Source organism: Capsella rubella, unplaced genomic scaffold (assembly GCF_000375325.1).
Source record: "Capsella rubella cultivar Monte Gargano unplaced genomic scaffold, Caprub1_0 scaffold_6, whole genome shotgun sequence".
Classification (NCBI taxonomy): Eukaryota; Viridiplantae; Streptophyta; class Magnoliopsida; order Brassicales; family Brassicaceae; genus Capsella; species Capsella rubella.
Window position 1 is genome coordinate 14839668 of NW_006238918.1, and position 19882 is coordinate 14859549.

Here is a 19882-nt window from a genome sequence, read left to right on the forward strand (position 1 = left end):
ATATAGGTTTAAATCTTAAATTTAAATGATAAAATGGTATAATTAATTTTAAAAATTAAATAATAAAATGGGGTAGATGGTGATGTGGCTTAAGGAGAAGAGAGAAAAAGCTAACTTTATATATATAGATATATATATATATATATAGTTTTTTTCTATTTCTTACATCTCCACTAATTTAATAACTAAAATACTAATTGCATGATTTTTTTTTCAAAAAACTTCATAAACATAAAAATCTATCATTTTTTTCTCTACAGTTTGATATGCATTTTGTTTTATAATTTCTAAAATATTTTATACAAATTATGATTCGTACAATTATATGTCTGTACATAAAGACGTGCCCGTACAAAAATACTGCTGTACAGAGGTTTTTTATCATATTTGTGTACAGAAATATTGATGTACAGAGGTTTATATATGTACAATTGTACTTGTACATACATTATTCTGTACGGTTGTACGTCTCTGTACAAATATTTTAACTATACAATGGTTTATATTTGTATAATTATACATGTACATATATTTTTCTGTACATATATATATATATATATATTATTCGTATAACTCATATAATATACAGTAAATATAAGTATATTGTGTATATGTATGTGTAACCGTACACTATAATAAACGTACAGATCATATTATGCTATGTAAATGATTAAATTTAATAGTATTATAACATTAATGGCATTCTTGTAATTATAAAATTCAATTAAGGGTTTGAGAGTCATTCAAATAGTGTCTAATAGTAATCATTGTCTATTTCTCTAATTATAAATAGTCTTTGTACTATCTTGCTAATATCTTTTTGAAAATGTACTAAATCTCCAATTATTCCTTTAAAGAACGGGTGCTAATACTATTTCTCTGACAAAGTATACATGTATCTTTGTGAATGGTCCAATTTTATTAAAAAAATTAAATCATAATTATATAATTAAAATATTATTTAAAAAAAAATTTAGCATCTCTATCATGGTATCACCGTTGGGGGGGGGGGGGGAGAAAATTCTTACAGTTTCTCGAGTATCGTCTCAACGTTGTCGCTCAGGGAGGAGGGAACAAGCGTGAGGTGAGAGATTCGTCACTCAAACACACTGTTTTTTTTTTTTTTTTTTGCTTTTTTCCTTATGAGTCTGATGAGATCTGATATATCCAGGACGCCTTGAAAGCTCTAAAAAGGCTTCCAAGTAACGATGAACTGTGGGAGGGGTTGATAGAAAAATGAGGAGTGAGTGGATTGACAACTACTCCACCATCTTCGACCAAAAATTTCACGACATGGCAAAGGAGAGGGAGAAGAAGAAGATTGAGAAGAAGGAGACGAGAAATAACATAAAGCTGGATCTTTTGTGTGAAGAAATTAAAAAGATGTTTTTAAGTTTCTCATTTTACGTTTTAAGTAAATGCAAGAATAATAATTGAGAAAATGTTATAAAAATCCCGAACTTTCAAATTTGGGACGATTTAGTCCTGAAATTTAAAGAAGTCATTTTAATCACAAAGTTTTGTTGACTTTTCCGTAAAATAGCTAAGTTTTGTTGATTTCACTTATTTAAGCATGACATTTAATTTTTGTTAAAAACTTGAAGATGTGATTAACTATTTGTGAGCTACTTTTGTTTAGCCTAAATGACCATGTTTCTTAGACGACAAAACGACGTTGGAAGTCGTTTTCTTCCTCCATAGGTCCGCGCTATGGCAACAATTCAACAAGAAGTAAAGAGAATTTGTGGATTTTTCTAGGGTTAGGGAGTTAGATTTGTGAATTATGAATCGATTTAGGGATTTAGATTCTTCAGTTTGTTAAACGACGTCGTTTTGTAGTTTGAAACGGAAGCAACTCACGGATAGTTAACCCCGTCTTCGCAATTTTAAGAGAAACTAAATGTCGTGTTTAAATTGGCTTAAGTCAACAAAACTTACCTACTTTAAAGAAATGTCAACATAAACTTTGTGATTAAAATAACTTCTTGAAAGTTCGGGATTAAATCGTCCCAAATTTAAAAGTTCGGAATTTTTATGATATTTTTCCCAATAATAATTACAGTATATGAAAATATTAATTTTCTTTTGGTGACGCTATATACATTACTAGTATTAACCACGAACTTGGTACGGGAAAAGAAATTAAACTCAAAAAAAATCAACATAGCGAATATTTACACAGTAATTTTCATGTTTTCGTTTTATTCACAGAATTTCAGTTTGTGTAGGTGTTTTTAATCATAAATGGATAATTAGCTTATGAGGTTTATATGTTTTCTCTGTTTTTTTGTTCTGTTTTGCTTGAGGGGTTTACTTACACGTTGATTTGGGTTACTTGGAGGAACACATTTGTGATATTAGGTCACTGTATCACTATAATAGAAAAGCTAATCATCTGATTTTGGAATGGATTAAGTCTAAAAGTACTAAATAATTATCCACAAAGTTTAAACTTTTTCACTAATTTAAAACCTTTTCATCCATTCAGAATAGCGTCGACGTTATCTATTTTTCTTTTCCTCACTGTGAATACATCTCAAAGCTAAAAGACAGGGTAAATATATTAAGCTTCTCCAAACAAAACTGCTATTTTGTGAAAAAAAAAACAGAGCATAACAAAAACAGAGCACTTCAAAACTGTGAATTGCTAAGGAAGGTAACTATGCATCTTGTGCTCTGGAAAAGCTTCTCCATTTTCTGCCACACCAAACTCTGAGTTTCTAAAAGTGTCTTCGCCTTCTCTTGTAAACTTGGGTGGCACCTTATGGTCTCACCGTGGATCTGTCGAACAGATAAACTCATGTTTGTTAAGAATTCTCCACCCGGAAAGAAAGGCACAAAAGGTGTCTGTAATGTGTGAAGACAGTTTCTTTGGTTATATGGGAAACGAAGTTTCATATACCTTCAGAAATAATTTCACCACCGCCTGCATAAACTCAAAGTCGTTTTTGCAAGAGATCTCGTTGATGAAGTAATCCAGCAGTTGCCCAATCGATATAAACTCATGTCTTTTGATAAGCTCTTCTTCAGTATCTTCTTCATCTATAATTTCAAGCATTCTTAGCTCCATATCGAGAGCCGACGGGGATAAACTCTTCAAGTAGTTGGTAAAATCTAAAACTGCAAAAAGTACAAGGAGCTTAGAATCGTATTGCCAGAGCATACAACAACAAGAAGAATCTGTAAACTTAAACAAAGTCTTCACTTACAGTGTTTTGAATCCCATGAGGATTTTAGAAGCTTTGAGAATGGAGATTCCAATGCATCAAAGTTCTTCATGCTATTATGGTCCTTTTTATTCTTTTCCTCATTCTCCCCATCAGCTTCAGAGTCATTTGACTTGAATAATATATCTCCAGAAAGTGAGGGAATTGAGGGCAAGAAAAAAGGAGCCTTTTCGGGTTTTTTCGGAGGCTCTATTGGTTTATTCCGGGCCTATGAAACAACATCAAACATAAATTGCGATTAATTTCCACACCAAAAAATTGCCAGAACCAACAAAGCGAATAACATCAAAAAAATTTGAGAAGGGAGAGAATATGCAAACCTTTATTATATCCAGGTTGATCAAACTCTGCCATTGGCTTTTTGGCAATAGAGACAGAGTAACAAGTTCTGGGATCTGCTTATGGGAAATTGAGAAACTGCTAGCTTGTTGTGCCCCAGAATTTTCTAGAACTTGCTTCTCCATATCCTCATCAGCTTCAGAAGATGTTAGTGCAGAGACTGAAGGCAATTTAACATTTACAACATCTTTCCCACTAGCATAAGAATCAACACTTGGAAGCCCAGAGAACATGGATTGGTTAACCCTGACAGGTCACAAGAGGAGAGAGTGAATTCACTAAACTATTACTGAGAAATTGTAACTGTAACTGCGACAAAAAAGAATGGATGATTGATTTGAGAACTTACCACAAGTAGACCCCGTTCTGATCAGAGTGAGCAGTTGCCAAAACGTCCATATTTGGTGATAAAGACAATGCTGTTATTGGTACATCAACATGCACTCCATCAATCTGCTTTGCCAATATGACATCCCAAATTCTAAGACTTCCATCCATGCTCGATGAGAGGAGCCACTTGCCATCCTCACTAAAGCACAAATCCGTGACACGGTCTGTATGACCTCTAAATTCACGAACCATCTTTATTGTCACAACATCATACAAACGGATAACAAAATCATCTGCCACCGTAGCCAAAAGACCTACAAAGGGATAAGGATTTAGCAAAGTCAGACATACAGTGGTGCTCTAGGCGAAAATGACAGGAAAACATACAAAAGTGAGACCGTACAAGGGGAAAAGAAGTAGGGTTAGGATAGGAGAATATATGTCGACAAAAAAAAAAAGGATAGGAGAATATACCATTTACACGGTGGTAGACAATTTTAACTAATGAACATCCAACATCCCACCTGGACTTTAATTCCCGCTTTTTGAAATCCCAAACCTGTATTACAGATGATATATTACAGTCTATTTTGAGTCATAGAATAGGTTCAATGCTTTATCAACTAAGCAATTAATTACTTAAAGGAAGAACAAAGAAAACTTTTCAAACCTTTATGTCCCCATGATATCCTGCACTTATCATGAGTGTGTTTGTGGAGTCACAAGCAACTCCGATAACTTCACCATCATGGGCGTACCTTCTGTTATCTGACATATCGAAGTAACTACCCCGGCTGATTCCAGATTGGAGGTTAAATCTCTCAATCCATCCACCCGCTGTTCCGACTACTGCAAAGTTTCCACAGGCGCTAATTGCACATGCCTATCCGAAAAGCAATTTTGAAGAGTCAACAACCACTAGAGAGAAGAAAAAGACCAGTATTGCTTAAAAAAGATGGTTCCTAGATACCAAGAACCCCTGACATGCTGAAGGAACTGTAACTAAAACTTATCTTTATGGAATTGGTAACTCAAGAGGATCGATTAATCTAAAGTCCAAGTTCTCACAGTAATCAATTTCAACCTATAAGTAATAAAGCACGTCTACAATTCTTGTTAAAAATAGTGATAAAAGTCAGATGTAAGGATAGTCAAATTCAATCTTGAACCTTGACTGGAGTTGGATTCTCAGGGCATGGTTTGAGGATATGCTCTCCAAGAACAAAGTTCTGAAGTCTCCATACATATGCTTCTGCTGTATCCATATGGCAAGTAATAACATTGCACCAATCACGCTCCCTAATTTCAGCTTCAATTTTTGGAAAGAAAATAGTTACAGTAATTAGGATGTATAACAAGAAAATAACAAGTTGTGGGAGATGCGATTTTCTCGTCAGCATGCAAACACATAGTAAAACATAAGGTAAAATCTAAGCTCCACTTCACAAAAAGGTACTTTCTCTAAAGGGATCAACCAATAAACATTCGTTCTATTGACAAAGAGACAGCCACGTTGGACCTAATTACTACTCAACACATTTTGTAGATATCAAATGGTTTCAATCTAGAATTCTTGATTTGTTCAGACATCATGATACTTAGAATGTGACAGAAAGAAGCCAAGCAACATAATTGCAGAAAATGTAAAGATCAAGTACCGCAATCAAATGAAACAACAGGCTTCAACTTCAGCTCTTCGTCCTACATTGAGAGAATAAATATATTAGCAAAACATATATCATTTCCAAGTACACAAGTTACTACGAACGCAAAATATATCGAAACACAAGATCTTAGGTATAACATTTTTTAAATTGAACCAGAACCACTTAAAAGGATGCTAACTGGCCCTTGAAAACATAAGAGAAATCAAAAGAAATTGTCTGGCTATACCTTCAGTCGGAGTTTTTTGGCTCGCCTGGATATGTGTCTTTGAGAAAGCTCTCTACTTTGTTGCTCCTGATGAGGTAATTAATATAAGGTAATGACTATTATCGTCAATGGACTTCAGATCCTCAGGAAAAACATAGACCACAAATTAAGAAACAATAAACTCAACATCTAAAAGAACAATCAGACTCATGAAAAATCAAACAAACACGATGTTCAAGAAATTCCCATCAAAAGAACTGTCAGGTATGGCGAGTGAGAGACAAGAAAAAAAAAACACAAAATATTTGAAAGTAACATCTAACAAAAATACTAGTCAATTTGTAAAATTTGCCTATATACCAGTACATGATGAGGAAAATTACTGCTTGATAAATAATATGACAATACTGAAATTAGTGATTGCAAAGCTACAAATGAGTAGTCAGTCATTGTCTGAAATTTCATAATCCTGATAAAGAATTACTAAATCTGCATCATATCTTACTTGGATGACAGAGAACAGGCGGAAGGCACGATCCTGTCCAGCAGACAATATATGCCGTCCATTAGAGTAGAACCTACCAAATGTAGAAGTCAAATAAGTTTAGAAAACCTTTATTGGCATGCCCTCGATATAGCCACCATAAAGAAACTACTCTTTCTAAGAAAACAAATATTCATCACTATAAAATAGTCAACTGGCAGAAATTCATCAGTTTAAGTTTTCAATTATCATCAGGATGAACAGTATTAGTTACTTTACCAACGACTATGGATCATAAATGCTACTTACACACCAAAAGTAAAAAAATCTCATAAATAAATAAAGAAAAGCTAAATGGAAGCCATCAGACAATTCAATAAGATGTGGACGTCCAAACTAATCACCTGATACACAAAGGGGGAGCACTATGCCCCGAGCGGAAGCGTAATAGGCGAGGATCAGAATCATTTGTGTCAAAGATCCACATCTACAGGTATAAGAATGAAAAATATTATATGAGGCACAGTGGATGAAAATAAGTCCAACAGGTAAGAGAAATCTCAGCTTACTTTGAGTGAGTTATCTGCCGATGCACTCATTAGCACGGGCTCATTTGCTAAAAAGTTCAATGAGATTATCGAACTGTCATGTGCATCTCTAATGACTGACTGAAGTCTCTTTTTGCTAAGATTCCAGATGCTTATGACACCAAAGGAACCTCCAGACGCAAGAAGGGGACGTCCATCTAACATGACAGGATACACATATTAGCACTGGAAAGTGGACATGTGAATATATTTCTCTCTACATAGAGAAAAAAGCTACTAGTACAATTACAACTTAGAGTCAAGGATATTTTCAAAAACGAACTACAGTACTAAGGTTTTTACCTGTACTGAAAGACAAAGCAGTAACAGCACCTCGCGAGGCATGTTCGAAGGTTACGATCTCTTCGTCCAACTTTATGTTATGCACATGGATCTTTCCATCAGCACAACCAATGGCAACAACATCCAGGGCAGGGGACGAAACACAACTGGTGACAGATGAACCCCAACCCTTAAACTCATAGAGCATCTTCTTAGTATTTATGTTCCATAGCTGCAACGGACCTTCTTGGCTCCCTACAAGAACCTACCATGTGGCTCCAAGTAAGAGAAATGGATAGAGTTATATCGGCTTGTCAACAGAGGAAACCAAAAAAGAAAAAGAGAAAAGAAGATGAAACTTTAAAACCAAGTAGGACTTACCTTGTTCAAATAAGTATCTGGGTGAACAATAGAGCTCGGGGTAAACTTTCCAGTAAGCTGAAGATTTCCAATCGGAGCTAGATGTTCTTCTATTCCCTTGAATGCCCATATAAACATATTTCCCTCAACATCAAGACTTAGCACATGTTCTCCAAACAACAGTAGCAGGTCAACTTTAGCAACATGTTTGCTCCAAGTAGCTACCTGATTAATATCCACAAGAATTCTAACTATAAGGAAAATACTCATAGATTTAAAAAGCAGGAAACCCAACTTAACTTATAATCACAATGAGGAACTTGTGGAAATCAAGGGTTCTTGAAATTTTTTTTTTGATATATATAAAAGTCACCGTTATAACCTATTTATATAAGTTGTAAGCCAAAAGGAATGAATACACAAACATGGTCAAGTTAAGTTTTTTTACCTGATGAGCACGCCTAAAGACAGCGATTTCATTACCAAAAGCAGCAAAAGTGTAGTCGCGGTAAGAAGCTAGAGCTCTAATCTTCTTTGGGAGTTGAGGACCTTCAGATAACACCAAATTAGATTGTTAGAAAAACAATCGATCGTTAACATAAAAATTTGAGTTTAGGCATTAGAAAAAGAGAAAAACTTACTGATAATGACAAGATTGAGCTTGGCGCACTGCAAGAAAACGAGACAAAGGAATCCAAAAAAAATAAAAAACCAAGGAATGGAGTGAATAAAGAACACGAAAGTGAAACTAAGAAGATGGGGGCATTACATTATAAATCTGAAAAGCTTTGCCAACGCTGACGGTGACAAAGGTCTCGGTTCCTAATCGCTGGACGGAGAACGGAACCGTACTCGTTATGTAACCAATTGCTCTAAACGGTTCGAAGATTCCCATCTTCCAGAGAGTAACTGCTTCGAACAAGAAATTAGGGTTTGTTGTAGGGGAAACAAATTAAGGTTTATGTAAGTGTAGGCGTAAGAAGAAATTCGAAGAAAGGTTTGATTAAGAGAGAGAGAGAGAAATAGAAAACGCGGCGGCGGAGGAGCAATGGTGAGGAGGAGGAGGGAGAGATAGAACAAAACAAAGTCACAAACAGGGTTTAGGGTTTAACGGTGTAAAAAGAATTTCCTTTGTCCGAATTTTTTAATTTTTATTTCCAATTTTTTGGATTCCGGTTAAGTGCCCCCTTCGGTTTATAGTTTTTCTTTTTTGATGGTTTGGAGAATGCTCGGTTTGGTTTGGTTTGGTGAAATTATTACTCGGTTTCAGATAAAAGTCATAAGTAAATTACTGTGAGGGCGATTGGTGATGACTTTTAAGGCTTTAAAACCATTTTAAATCCTTAACAGTAATTAATTTGCCAATCAACATTTTTTTCTTTTATTTTTTTTAAAGCATTAAAAGTCACTTTTTTTTTTTTTCTTTTTTTTCTCATTTTTCTTAAAACGTCAAAAACCTGACTTTAAATTTAATCAATTAAAAAGATTTATTTTTCATATCCCCATTACATTTAAAACCTTTTCACAAGTTTATAAATATATTTTATATATTTTATTTTTATAAATTAATTACTCTCATTTTTTTCTTGTTCTTTTAAGATCCATTTCAATAATACTTTTATTTTATAAATTCATTTATGATATAATGTATATTTATTAGAAATATAAAATAATAATAATAATAATAACATACATAACTTTAAAAGCTATTCATTGCCAATCAGATTTTAACAGTAAAAGTTTCTACAGCCAGAGCATCTACAGCCAAATTCTCTACAGCCAAAATTTTAAAGTTAAAGTCTCTACAGTCACAAGTAACAGTCGTTACCAATCGACCTCTGTATTGATAACTTTACAACCACACCAAAATTGTAACTCGGTTTTGATCAAAAATGATTTCCACTCGGTTTGATTTAAATAAATTTTGGTTTGATGACAGAAAGGATTTTTAATCCCCAGCCGTCGGATCATCAGGAACTCTCTCTAGTCTAAACAGTGAGATTGGAGTTAAATCCTAACCGTTGGATCAAAGCTTTCTTTGTTTTACAGTTTACACCAATGATTTAAGCGATACCCTCATCGAAAGTAAATGGGAATTTAATGAAAAAAACCCTCAACATTGGTCGGATCCATTTTTAAACCCTCAACTATTTTTTTAATAAATAAAACCCTGATTAGGGTTTTCGCTGGATTGTGAATTAACAAAATGCAATTTGTTATTATTCCTCCTCTTTAGATCGGGAAATATTCCATATTTTGACAAAAAGGGAAATTTTTTAGTTGCTTTTCTCTGTAATAAAAAAAACGGAATATTTGATATTGTACATATAATAGGTTAAGCCTTGACAAGTTGCTCGACAAGAAGAAAAAGAACCTTTACAAAGTTCTTCTCTCAGGGCTCTGTCTTGTGAAGATCCAAAGATGCTGCAAACCGTTGGGGAAACTAAAGAAATCGACAGGATTAGTGCATTGCCCGATGATTTGCTCATAACTATCTTGGATCTTGTCCCGACAAAAGACGCAGTAGCCACCATGGTTCTGTCTAAACGATGGTTCTATGTTTGGACGATGAAACAGAGACTTGAGTATAAAGACATCGAAGAGAAGGCTGTTGATAGTAGTAGTGATGATGATGATGATGATGATGATGATGATGCTGATGATGATGTTTATGTTTTTAACTATTGGGATGATGGTGCTGCTGCTGCTGCTGCTGAGCCTGAGCATGATGAGAAAGTGGAGGTTGAAAGCAAAAAGAGCGTTTGGTGGTTTCTTGAAAATTCATTGCAACTCCACAGAGCACCTATCATTGACAGCTTCTGCATGGAACTCGGTCCAACGTGTCCTACTGATGCTCATGTCGGGAAGTGGGTTGCATACGCTGTTGATCGCCTCGTGCTTGATATGAAACTCAATCTCCTCTGGTCCGCTGAGCCAACCAGCTTGCCCAAGAGCCTTTACTCCTGCGAACATCTCGCGACACTGACTCTCTCCAACAAGATTCTCGTGGATGTTCCTCCTTCCGCTTCCCTCCCATCCCTCACAATGCTCGAGCTTTACAGGGTGGTTTACAAAGATGATGATTCTCTGGTTAGGCTCTTAGCGAACTGCCCTGTTCTTGAGAGACTGTTGGTGATACGAACGGCTGAGGATGACAATGTGACGAGCTTTCGTGTGCAAATGCCTAATTTATTGTACTTATCGTATAACAATTGTTATAGAGACAGCTATGGTGTAGGAGATACTGGTAGGTGCTTGGCCATAGATACTCTGGCATTAACATTCTTTAGACTTTATGATACTTCCGGAGACTCTTGCTCGATAGAGATGCCTTGTCTTGATACTGCAATTATCGACACTGGTTCTTATCCTGATGACAAGTTTGTAATATCTCTTTCCTCGGTCGTGCATCTTAAGTTGTATTTGACTCCTGAATTGGTATACATCTCTCTTATTGAGGATAAGGATTATCAAAATATATTGTGATAAGGATTAGGAGAGTTTGTGTCTATCTAATGTTCATAAACGTTTGTATAAATACCCAAGTTTGGGATGTTAATAAGATCAAGTTAGTTCGATAACCAATTCTACATGGTATCAGAGCTAAGATCTCTTTAAACACACAGAAATTTTTCTAAATTCTTTCAATCGATAGTTTCGATTTTCTTCCCCTTGTTCGAACAAAAGATGGTTGATGATTCTTCCTCTCTTGTTCCTCAAACCCAAGGACCGACGGTCATCTCTCCTTACACGTTGGCTAGTTCTGACAACCCTGGTGCTGTAATTTCTTCTGTCCTATTGAACGAAACAAATTACAATGAATGGTCTCACGAGATGGTGAACGCTCTTCAGGCCAAACGAAAAACCGGTTTCATCAATGGTTCGATTCCGAAGCCACCAGACACCAGTTCTGATCTTGAAAACTGGAAAACGGTGAATTCGATGATTGTTGGGTGGATTCGTTCCTCCATTGAACCAAAGTTGAAATCCACAGTTACTTTCATAACTGATGCACACGAATTGTGGGATGAGTTAACACATCGTTTCTCAGTGGGAAATAATGTTCGTGTTCATCAGATCAAGTCCAAGCTTGCCTCATGTCGTCAAGATGGTCAATCTGTGGTCGAGTATTACGGCCGTTTGTGTAAGCTTTGGGACGAATTGAAGAGCTATCGATCAAACCCGGTGTGTTCCTGTGGAGTAACATTGTCTGCAATTGTGAAAGAAAGAGATGAAGAAAAGCTTCATCAGTTCTTAATGGGCCTTGATGATGCACGTTTTGGTGGGCTTTGTACAAACCTCATTAGTATGGACCCTTTACCAAGTATTGCTGTTGCTTACTCCAAGGTGGTTCGTGAGGAACAACGTCTTGCCTCTGCTCGTCTTCGTGAGCAAAAGAATGAAGCAGTTGGCTTCGTCGCTCGCCATGATCAACATGATCAATCTTCTGCAAAATCGGATTCGATTCTTGGAAAGGGACGTGTCTCATGTGCTCATTGTGGTCGAACAGGTCACGAACAAAAAGATTGTTGGCAACTGGTTGGATTTCCAGATTGGTGGGTGGAGCGTTCTGAGCGTGGCTCTACTGGTGGCCGCGGGTCTGGCAGTCGAGGCAAAGGAGGCCGTGGCTCAAGTGGTGGTCGTGGTTCTGGTCCAGTCGTCTCAGCTCATGCCACAAGCTCTAATTCCTCTGTTTTTCCGGAATTCTCAGCCGATCAGTTGCGTGTTTTGACACAAATGATTCAAGAAAAGTCAAGTACTCCTAACTCCGATCGTTTGTCTGGTAAGGATAAATTTGGTGATGTTATTTTAGACACTGGCGCGTCTCATCATATGACTGGTCTCCTCTCTATGATGACTAATATGGTGTCTATCTCACCATGTCCCGTGGGTTTCGCTGATGGTAGCAAGACGTTTGCTCTAAGTGTGGGAGTATTACCACTCTCGAACAAAGTCTCGTTGACTAATGTTCTTTATGTGCCTTCTCTGAATTGCACTTTAATTTCAGTTTCTCAAGTTTTGAAGCAAACAAAGGGAATTGCTCTGTTTACTGATACAATTTGTTATTTGCAGGACCGTTTGTCGAGGACTCTGATTGGAAGCGGTAAAGAGCGTGACGGTGTGTACTACCTTACGGATGTTGCTTCCACAAAGATACATGCGGCTAAAGTCTCTTTTGATCCAGCCTTGTGGCATCGTCGTTTAGGCCATCCGAGCTTTTCAGTGCTTTCTTCTTTGCCTTTGTTTTCATCTTCTTCTTCTTCCGCTGTTAGTTCTCACTCGTGTGATATATGTTTTCGGGCAAAACAAACACGAGAGGTTTTTCCAGACAGTATTAATAAAACGCAAGAATGCTTTTCTTTAATCCATTGTGATGTTTGGGGGCCATATAAAATTCCTTCTTCTTGCGGAGCAGTTTATTTTTTAACAATTGTTGATGACTTTTCAAGAGCAGTTTGGACGTATTTGTTACTTGCAAAATCAGAAGTACGTGGAATTCTTGTTAATTCTTTGGCATATGCTGAAAAACAATTTGGAAAAACAGTGAAGACGGTTCGTAGTGATAACGGCACGGAGTGTATGTGTCTATCTTCCTATTTCCGTGAAAAAGGGATCCTACATCAAACCTCTTGTGTCGGCACGCCACAACAAAATGGCCGAGTTGAAAGGAAACATCGGCACATTCTTAATGTCTCCCGAGCTTTGTTGTTCCAAGCTCACTTGCCCATCAAATTTTGGGGAGAGGCAGTCTTAACAGCTGCTTTTCTTATTAACCGTACTCCATCTTCTATTCACAAGGGTCGCACGCCGTATGAGATTCTTCATGGGTGTAAACCGGACTATTCTCAACTGCGTGTGTTTGGCTGTGCTTGCTACACTCATCGCCTTACCCGTGATAAAGATAAATTTGGGGAGCGTAGTCGATTGTGTGTTTTTCTTGGCTACCCCTTTGGCAAGAAAGGTTGGAAAGTTTACGATATGGAACGACATGAGTTTGTTGTTTCTCGAGATGTTGTCTTCTGTGAAGATGATTTTCCGTACTCTACTGAAAGTGTCTCTTCTGGTGTTCCTAATTCTGTTGTTCCACTAGACGGCGATTGGTTGGTCGACACTGTGCTTTCATCTACAACAACTACTAGTCCTGCTGAGGTGCCGAGTTCCTCTGTTGATCACTCGCCACCAACAACGTCCGTTGTTGGTCCTGTGCCTCCTAACGAAACACTAGTCGATGCACCGACGACTGTTGTCGATGATGTGGTCGAACGTGTTGATGATTCAACTCCGGTTGCTCCCACAGACGTAGTTTCTCCGTCTTCTCCTATCATTCCTCCTCCTACGCATCGTAAAAGTCAACGTCAGAAAACCCCTTCAGTTCGTTTGCATGACTACATTCTCTACAATGCTGTTAGTACACCCGATCACACTCACGCTCTTCCCGTTTCCTCTCCTTCGTCCTCGTCTTCGGTCCAAGGTACGTCTTTGTACCCTTTGACAAATTATATTTCTGATGACAATTTTACTTTAGGACATCGGGCGTACTTAGCAGCTGTAACCTCTAATGTTGAACCTAAACATTTTAAGGAGGCCGTTCTTGTTAAAGTTTGGAATGATGCTATGACTAAGGAGGTTGATGCCCTTGAAATAAATAAGACGTGGGATATTGTGGATTTGCCGCCTGGGAAAGTTGCCATTGGTAGTCAATGGGTCTATAAGACCAAATTTAATGCGGATGGTACCGTCGAACGTTATAAAGCGAGATTGGTTGTTCTCGGCAATAAACAAGTCGAAGGCATTGATTATCATGAAACATTTGCTCCGGTGGTACGGATGACAACCGTACGTACTTTGCTTCGCTTGGCTGCTGCACACAAATGGGAGGTTTTTCAAATGGATGTTCATAACGCCTTCTTACATGGGGATCTTCATGAGGAAGTTTACATGAAACTTCCTCCGGGTTTTCGTCACTCTCATCCCGGTAAAGTGTGTCGCCTTCGGAAGTCTCTTTATGGTTTAAAGCAGGCTCCGCGATGTTGGTTTAAGAAGCTCTCCGACTGTTTGCTCCGTTTTGGTTTCGTTCAATCCTATGATGACTACTCGCTCTTCTCCTATACTCGTAATGGCATTGAACTTCGGGTTCTTATTTATGTCGACGATTTACTTATTTGTGGCAATGACGGATACATGCTACATAAATTTAAAGACTACTTAGGGCGGTGTTTCTCTATGAAGGATTTGGGCAAGTTGAAGTATTTTCTCGGAATAGAGGTTGGTCGTGGTCCCGACGGCATCTTTCTTTCCCAACGGAAGTATACTTTAGATATCATCGCCGACAGTGGTAATCTTGGCTGCAAACCGGCGTTTACTCCTCTTGAACAGAACCATGGTCTCGCACGTGATGATGGACCGGTTCTTGTTGATCCAACACCATATCGTCGGTTGTTATATCTTCTTCATGCTAGACCAGAGTTAGCATATTCCGTTCATGTGTTAGCTCAGTTTATGAAAACGCCTCGTGAAGCGCATTGGGATGCTGCCTTGCGTGTTGTCCGGTATCTCAAAGGCTCTCCTGGTCAAGGTGTGTTTCTTAAATCTGATCAAGACCTTACTCTCACGGTCTATTGTGATTCAGATTGGTCTGCTTGTCCCCTCACTCGTCGTTCCTTAAGTGCATTTGTGGTTTTTATGGGTGATTCTCCTATTTCTTGGAAGACAAGAAAGCAAGACACCGTCTCTCATTCTTCTGCTGAGGCTGAGTATCGCGCTATGTCTGTTGCTCTTCGTGAAATAAAGTGGCTGCGCAAACTGTTGAAAGGATTGGGTATCGAACAAACAACGCCCACTCGTCTCTTCTGTGATAGTAAAGCTGCGATACACATTGCCTCTAATCCGGTCTTTCATGAGCGTACGAAACATATTGAGAATGATTGTCACTCGGTTCGTGATGCTGTTCGTGACGGCATTATTACAACACAACATGTCCGTACAAATGAACAGCTTGCTGATATAATGACCAAGGCTTTGGGTCGGGATCAGTTTCAAATTTTAATGTCCAAGTTGGGCATTCATGACCCACATGCTCCAACGTGAGGGGGGGTATTGAGGATAAGGATTATGAAAATATATTGTGATAAGGATTAGGAGAGTTTGTGTCTATCTTATGTTCATAAACGTTTGTATAAATACCCAAGTTTGGGATGTTAATAAGATCAAGTTAGTTCGATAACCAATTCTACATCTCTCTCACTCTCACTCATTGTTGCATCTTGCTACTGATATGTTGGCTTTGTTCATCACAGGTTGGGTGTTGCAGCACTATCAAATTTTCCCAGCTTACACACTTCACGATATGTCCAGAGAAAACAGATTGGGTGAAACCAACTATGCTTTTGCTTCAAAATTCTCCGAAATTAAAATCTCTCACGATCGTAAACGATTACGTACGTAGCCTCCCTCCTCCAACTTTGATGTGTTGAAATAAGTATGCGTTTGATATATATAACAGGTTTTTGCTTTGCAGAATTTTACCACCAAGGATCTTCCACTTTCATGGATTCAACCGAGTTCTGTTCCTGGATGCTTGTCGTCGCAACTCGAGATTATTGAATGGAATGGATATGAAAGGAGAAGTATCGAGGAAGAGTTCGTGACATACATCTTCGCAAACTCCGTGTGTTTAAAGACTGCAACATTCTATCTGAGTTGCTCCTCCAAGATGAAAAAGGAGTTCACAATGGAGAATTTGAAAGACATTCCTCGGGTTTCAACAGAATCCCAGCTTATAATTGAGTTTTTTCGAAAAAAAATCAAATAAAACATGATTATGTACTGAATAAAATTTTATGTTCATGTTTTACAAAGATAATGGAACATCTTGCGTGTATACACAGCTAGACCACGAATCAAACCTTTTAAAAAGATACACATATCCCTGTCTTGTTCTGTTGTGATAGATTACTACTCGGACTCCTCAGGACAAAGACATAACTTGCAACACTTCTTGTAATTTGGTTTTCTTGCTCAGTTTTAAAAACATATGTTTAAGATATCCCAGGCATAAAGTTTTGTTAATACAAGGAAGGAAAAAAAAAGTCATGAATATGATAGATTCAACCATAGAAATAACAGGACAAAGCTCGGAGTAGCAACAATTTTCAATGTGGGTAACCTAAACATATTATTACCAGATCTAAAAATGTTCTCTCTCTCTCACCAAGGCAAAACGCATAGGGACTGGACTGACTATGATACTCACTCTGATAGAGTTGCTTTGAGATCACCGCTCTCACTAAGCTCCATGATTATATCACATCCTCCAATTAACTCACCTTTGTAGTAAAGCTGAGGAAAAGTTGGCCAGTTCGAGAAATTCTTAATCCCTTGCCTTACTTCTTCATCAGTCAAGATATCAAACGATCCGAAGCTCACGTTTTCTCCTCTCAGTGCTTTCACAACTTTGGAGCTAAATCCGCATTGAGGTTCATCTGGTGAGCCTTTCATGAAAAGCATTACTTCCGAGGAGTTTATCAACGCCTTCAATCTATCTTCAAGGCTCTGTTTTCCAGCGATCCCTTTCTCGGACAAAACCTTTTTCAGCTCTCCACTCTTTTGCATCTCCAAGACAATGTCTGACCCGCCCATAAGCTCACCTTTCACGTAGAGCTGAGGATAGCTCGACCAGTTTGAATACACTTTAAGCCCTTGACGAACTTCATCATCTAAGAGTATATCAAAACTCCCAAACTCGATTTTTTCTTGGTTGAGAATCTCAACTACTTTCCCACTAAACCCACACTTTGGTTCTTCTGGTCTTCCTTTCATAAACAACATAACTGGTTTGGAATTGACCAGACCTTGGAGCCGAGCTCGAAGGGTCTCGCTTAAGCCCGTGTTGTCTGAACTTACTCCTCCTTTTACCGCTTCATCTTGACTTGCTTTTGAACCAACTGAAGTGATACCAAGATCTTTGAAAGCTTCTTTAAGTTCACCACTCTCATGCATCGCTATTGCGATATCAGCTCCACCAAGAAGCTCTCCGTTACAGTACAGCTGGGGAAACGTTGGCCAGTTAGAGAATTTCTTCAAACCCTCTCGCACTTCGTTGTCTGAAAGTATGTCAAAGCTTCCGAATTCAACCTTCTCATCTTTCAAGATGTCAACTACTTTCCTGCTAAACCCACACCTAGGCTCCTCAGGAACACCTTTCATGAATAACATGACAGGATGAGAGTTGGTGAGTTTCTCCAAACGGTTCTTGAGAGCATCTGCGGTAGATACAGGCTGAGCTCGGTCTTGCACAGTCGCTTTCGCATTCTCCTTCACAGTTTCAAGAATCGTTGGCCCAGCAGCCAACCCCAAGCTTGCAGGAGCAGCAGGCTCCGAAGACGTACTAGAACCAGCAACTTTGCCAACCTTATTGGCTAAACTTGATGGATCTGCCCCTTCAAGTGTATCCACAATTTTGCCATCCTTCAATAAGAAATTCATAACAAAAACCCAAAATCAGAAAGATGTAAACACCTTACAAAACAATCACTACAGTACAGTTACAAAGATCAAAGCTTTAAGCACACTCTGAATGCTATAAAGACAGAAACTTTTCAACCAAATAAGTATGATTTCATCAAGAAGTACTGCTAATAATGTCTTCTTCTAACACTGAAGCTAGATTGTTAGGGGAATCATCACCTTCCTCTTCTACAAGATTAACTAAAATCTAACAGAGACACAAACTAACCAAAACAAAAACCCTAAATCCAAAACTTTCGATCAAAACATAGGGAAAATTAAAACCTATAAACTTACCTTGAAGAAGACGAAATAGGGGACAGCAGCAACAGAGTAAGCCTCAGATATCTCAGGATGCTCCTCAGCTTCGACCTATGAGGAAACCATAAATTTCTATTAGAAAAAACCCAATTGAAAGACAACAAAAGATTTGACTGGTTGTAAAAGAGAGAGAAGAGACACGAACCCTAAAGAAGTGAGCACGAGGGAAATCAGTAGCGAGATGAGAGAAAACTTGATCCATCTGCTTGGAAGCGTCACACCAAGAAGCCCAGAAGTGAAGCACCACTGGTGCGCCGCTCTGGCGCAAGTTATCAAGCTCCGCCTTTGATGCCATATCCTTCACCGTACCACTCATCTTCCGAAAAAACCAACGAGACGATCTTCTTCTTCGAATTTTAGATTACACACAAAGTATACTTCTGTTGCTGGAGAACCAAGGGACGAGAGAGTTATGTAAGAAAAAAAAGTACTTTAGGTTTTTTTTTTTTTCCTTTTTGATGTGATGCTAATATTGCTCAATCATAGTTTACGATATTTATTTAGTTACCCTCTTAATTTAGTAAACCTTACTAATTTAGTAAACCTTACGAATTAGGATAATAATTAGATAAATTGTTAAATCAACCCTCCTCGAATTAGGATTCTCATAAAACCTAGTATTAGATGTTTGAGTTTTAGTACTGAATCAAACATCCAAAAAGATTCGTCCAACGTCCAAAGATAACAAAACAAGAACGCTTAATTCTTCTTCCTCGTCCAAAGACATAGCTTGAAACACTTCTTTGTAATTGTCCCATATATACACTGCTAAAACAAATTCACAAGGTAGTGTAAAGCTTGTATAATCCAACTTGATATTTCATCTTGGCCTCAAATACAACTATACAAGTATACATCAAGAATATAAAATTTGGAGGAACTTTTTTTTGCCAAGGTGTGACCAACATTTTTTTTAATAAACTTAGTTAATTTAGTAACATTTATTTTCTTTTAGGACAAATAATTTCATTCATGTTAAACTGAAATTACAAAATTAATTTACAAAAATTGGTAAAATAAATGATACATAGAAGATATAGCCACATAACTAAAAAATAAATTTATAATTTGTATTTGACAATGCTTATAGGCTTTTAGCTACTTACTAAGAAACTATTTAACTAACAAAAGTCAATTTGTTATTTTCTTTGACAAACTTCAGTTTTACTCGATAACTAGATCAATATCCGTGCAATAGCACGTGTTATATTTTGTTTTATACATAATTTCTATGTTTATATGTTAATCAAATTTTGATATGTTATGTTACTTATAATTATTTTTGCCTTCTGTTATACGCATCATAATTTTTGTAAACAGAACAATTTATACTCGTTTTCAAAAAAATCATGGCATATGCAAAAAAAAATCTACATTTTTATTACTATATGAATGATATGATAGTTTTATTTTTTGACAAGAATATAATCTTATAAAGATGAAAGGTGAATTATAATAATTGAAAAAAGTAATATGATAAGTTAGATATCAAATCTTCTATCTTTATTTTGATTGGTCACTGATTTAAAATAATAATAATAATAATAATAATAATAATAATAATAATAATAATA

The 19882-nt window shown here is 37.2% G+C and overlaps 3 protein-coding genes across 3 annotated transcripts; 1 reads left to right on the forward strand and 2 right to left on the reverse strand.

The window, feature by feature from the left end:
* Positions 1-2434: 2434 nt before the first annotated feature.
* On the reverse strand, positions 2435-8565 carry LOC17881716 (WD repeat-containing protein 36). Its single transcript, XM_006286958.2, has 18 exons — positions 8251-8565; positions 8123-8150; positions 7930-8030; positions 7503-7706; positions 7143-7386; positions 6822-6997; positions 6657-6739; positions 6274-6346; positions 5790-5855; positions 5555-5597; positions 5066-5205; positions 4567-4779; positions 4371-4455; positions 3916-4210; positions 3548-3812; positions 3210-3435; positions 2903-3120; positions 2435-2781 (listed from the first exon to the last, which is right to left on the reverse strand). Exons 1-18 carry the CDS (start codon positions 8374-8376, stop codon positions 2632-2634), a joined length of 2736 nt encoding a protein of 911 aa, XP_006287020.1. The 5' UTR covers positions 8377-8565; the 3' UTR covers positions 2435-2631.
* Positions 8566-9902: 1337 nt separating this feature from the next.
* LOC17882003 (putative FBD-associated F-box protein At1g05080) lies at positions 9903-10967 on the forward strand. Its single transcript, XM_023780362.1, has 2 exons — positions 9903-10088; positions 10239-10967. Exons 1-2 carry the CDS (start codon positions 9903-9905, stop codon positions 10965-10967), a joined length of 915 nt encoding a protein of 304 aa, XP_023636130.1.
* Positions 10968-16503: 5536 nt separating this feature from the next.
* LOC17881496 (monothiol glutaredoxin-S17) lies at positions 16504-18730 on the reverse strand. The gene is made up of 3 exons (XM_006287558.2): positions 18454-18730; positions 18285-18359; positions 16504-17948 (listed from the first exon to the last, which is right to left on the reverse strand). Exons 1-3 carry the CDS (start codon positions 18622-18624, stop codon positions 16731-16733), a joined length of 1464 nt encoding a protein of 487 aa, XP_006287620.1. The 5' UTR covers positions 18625-18730; the 3' UTR covers positions 16504-16730.
* Between the last annotated feature and the right edge of the window lie 1152 nt (positions 18731-19882).

Bases quoted from the DNA above. Each gene is read 5' to 3' on its own strand.
- LOC17881716 (XM_006286958.2), bottom strand. From the start codon at position 8,376: ATGGGAATCTTCGAACCGTTTAGAGCAATTGGTTACATAACGAGTACG. The intron at 3,436-3,547 runs GTTTGCATATTC...GTTGTTTCATAG, and splicing joins TCAACCTGGATATAATAAAG to GCCCGGAATAAACCAATAGA. The intron at 3,121-3,209 runs GTAAGTGAAGAC...TACTTTTTGCAG, and splicing joins CTCATGGGATTCAAAACACT to TTTTAGATTTTACCAACTAC.
- LOC17882003 (XM_023780362.1), top strand. From the start codon at position 9,903: ATGCTGCAAACCGTTGGGGAAACTAAAGAAATCGACAGGATTAGTGCA. The intron at 10,089-10,238 runs GCTGTTGATAGT...GAAAGCAAAAAG, and splicing joins ATAAAGACATCGAAGAGAAG to AGCGTTTGGTGGTTTCTTGA.
- LOC17881496 (XM_006287558.2), bottom strand. From the start codon at position 18,624: ATGAGTGGTACGGTGAAGGATATGGCATCAAAGGCGGAGCTTGATAAC. The intron at 18,360-18,453 runs GTTCGTGTCTCT...GTTTCCTCATAG, and splicing joins CTCGTGCTCACTTCTTTAGG to GTCGAAGCTGAGGAGCATCC. The intron at 17,949-18,284 runs GTAAGTTTATAG...TTCTTATTGAAG, and splicing joins CCTATTTCGTCTTCTTCAAG to GATGGCAAAATTGTGGATAC.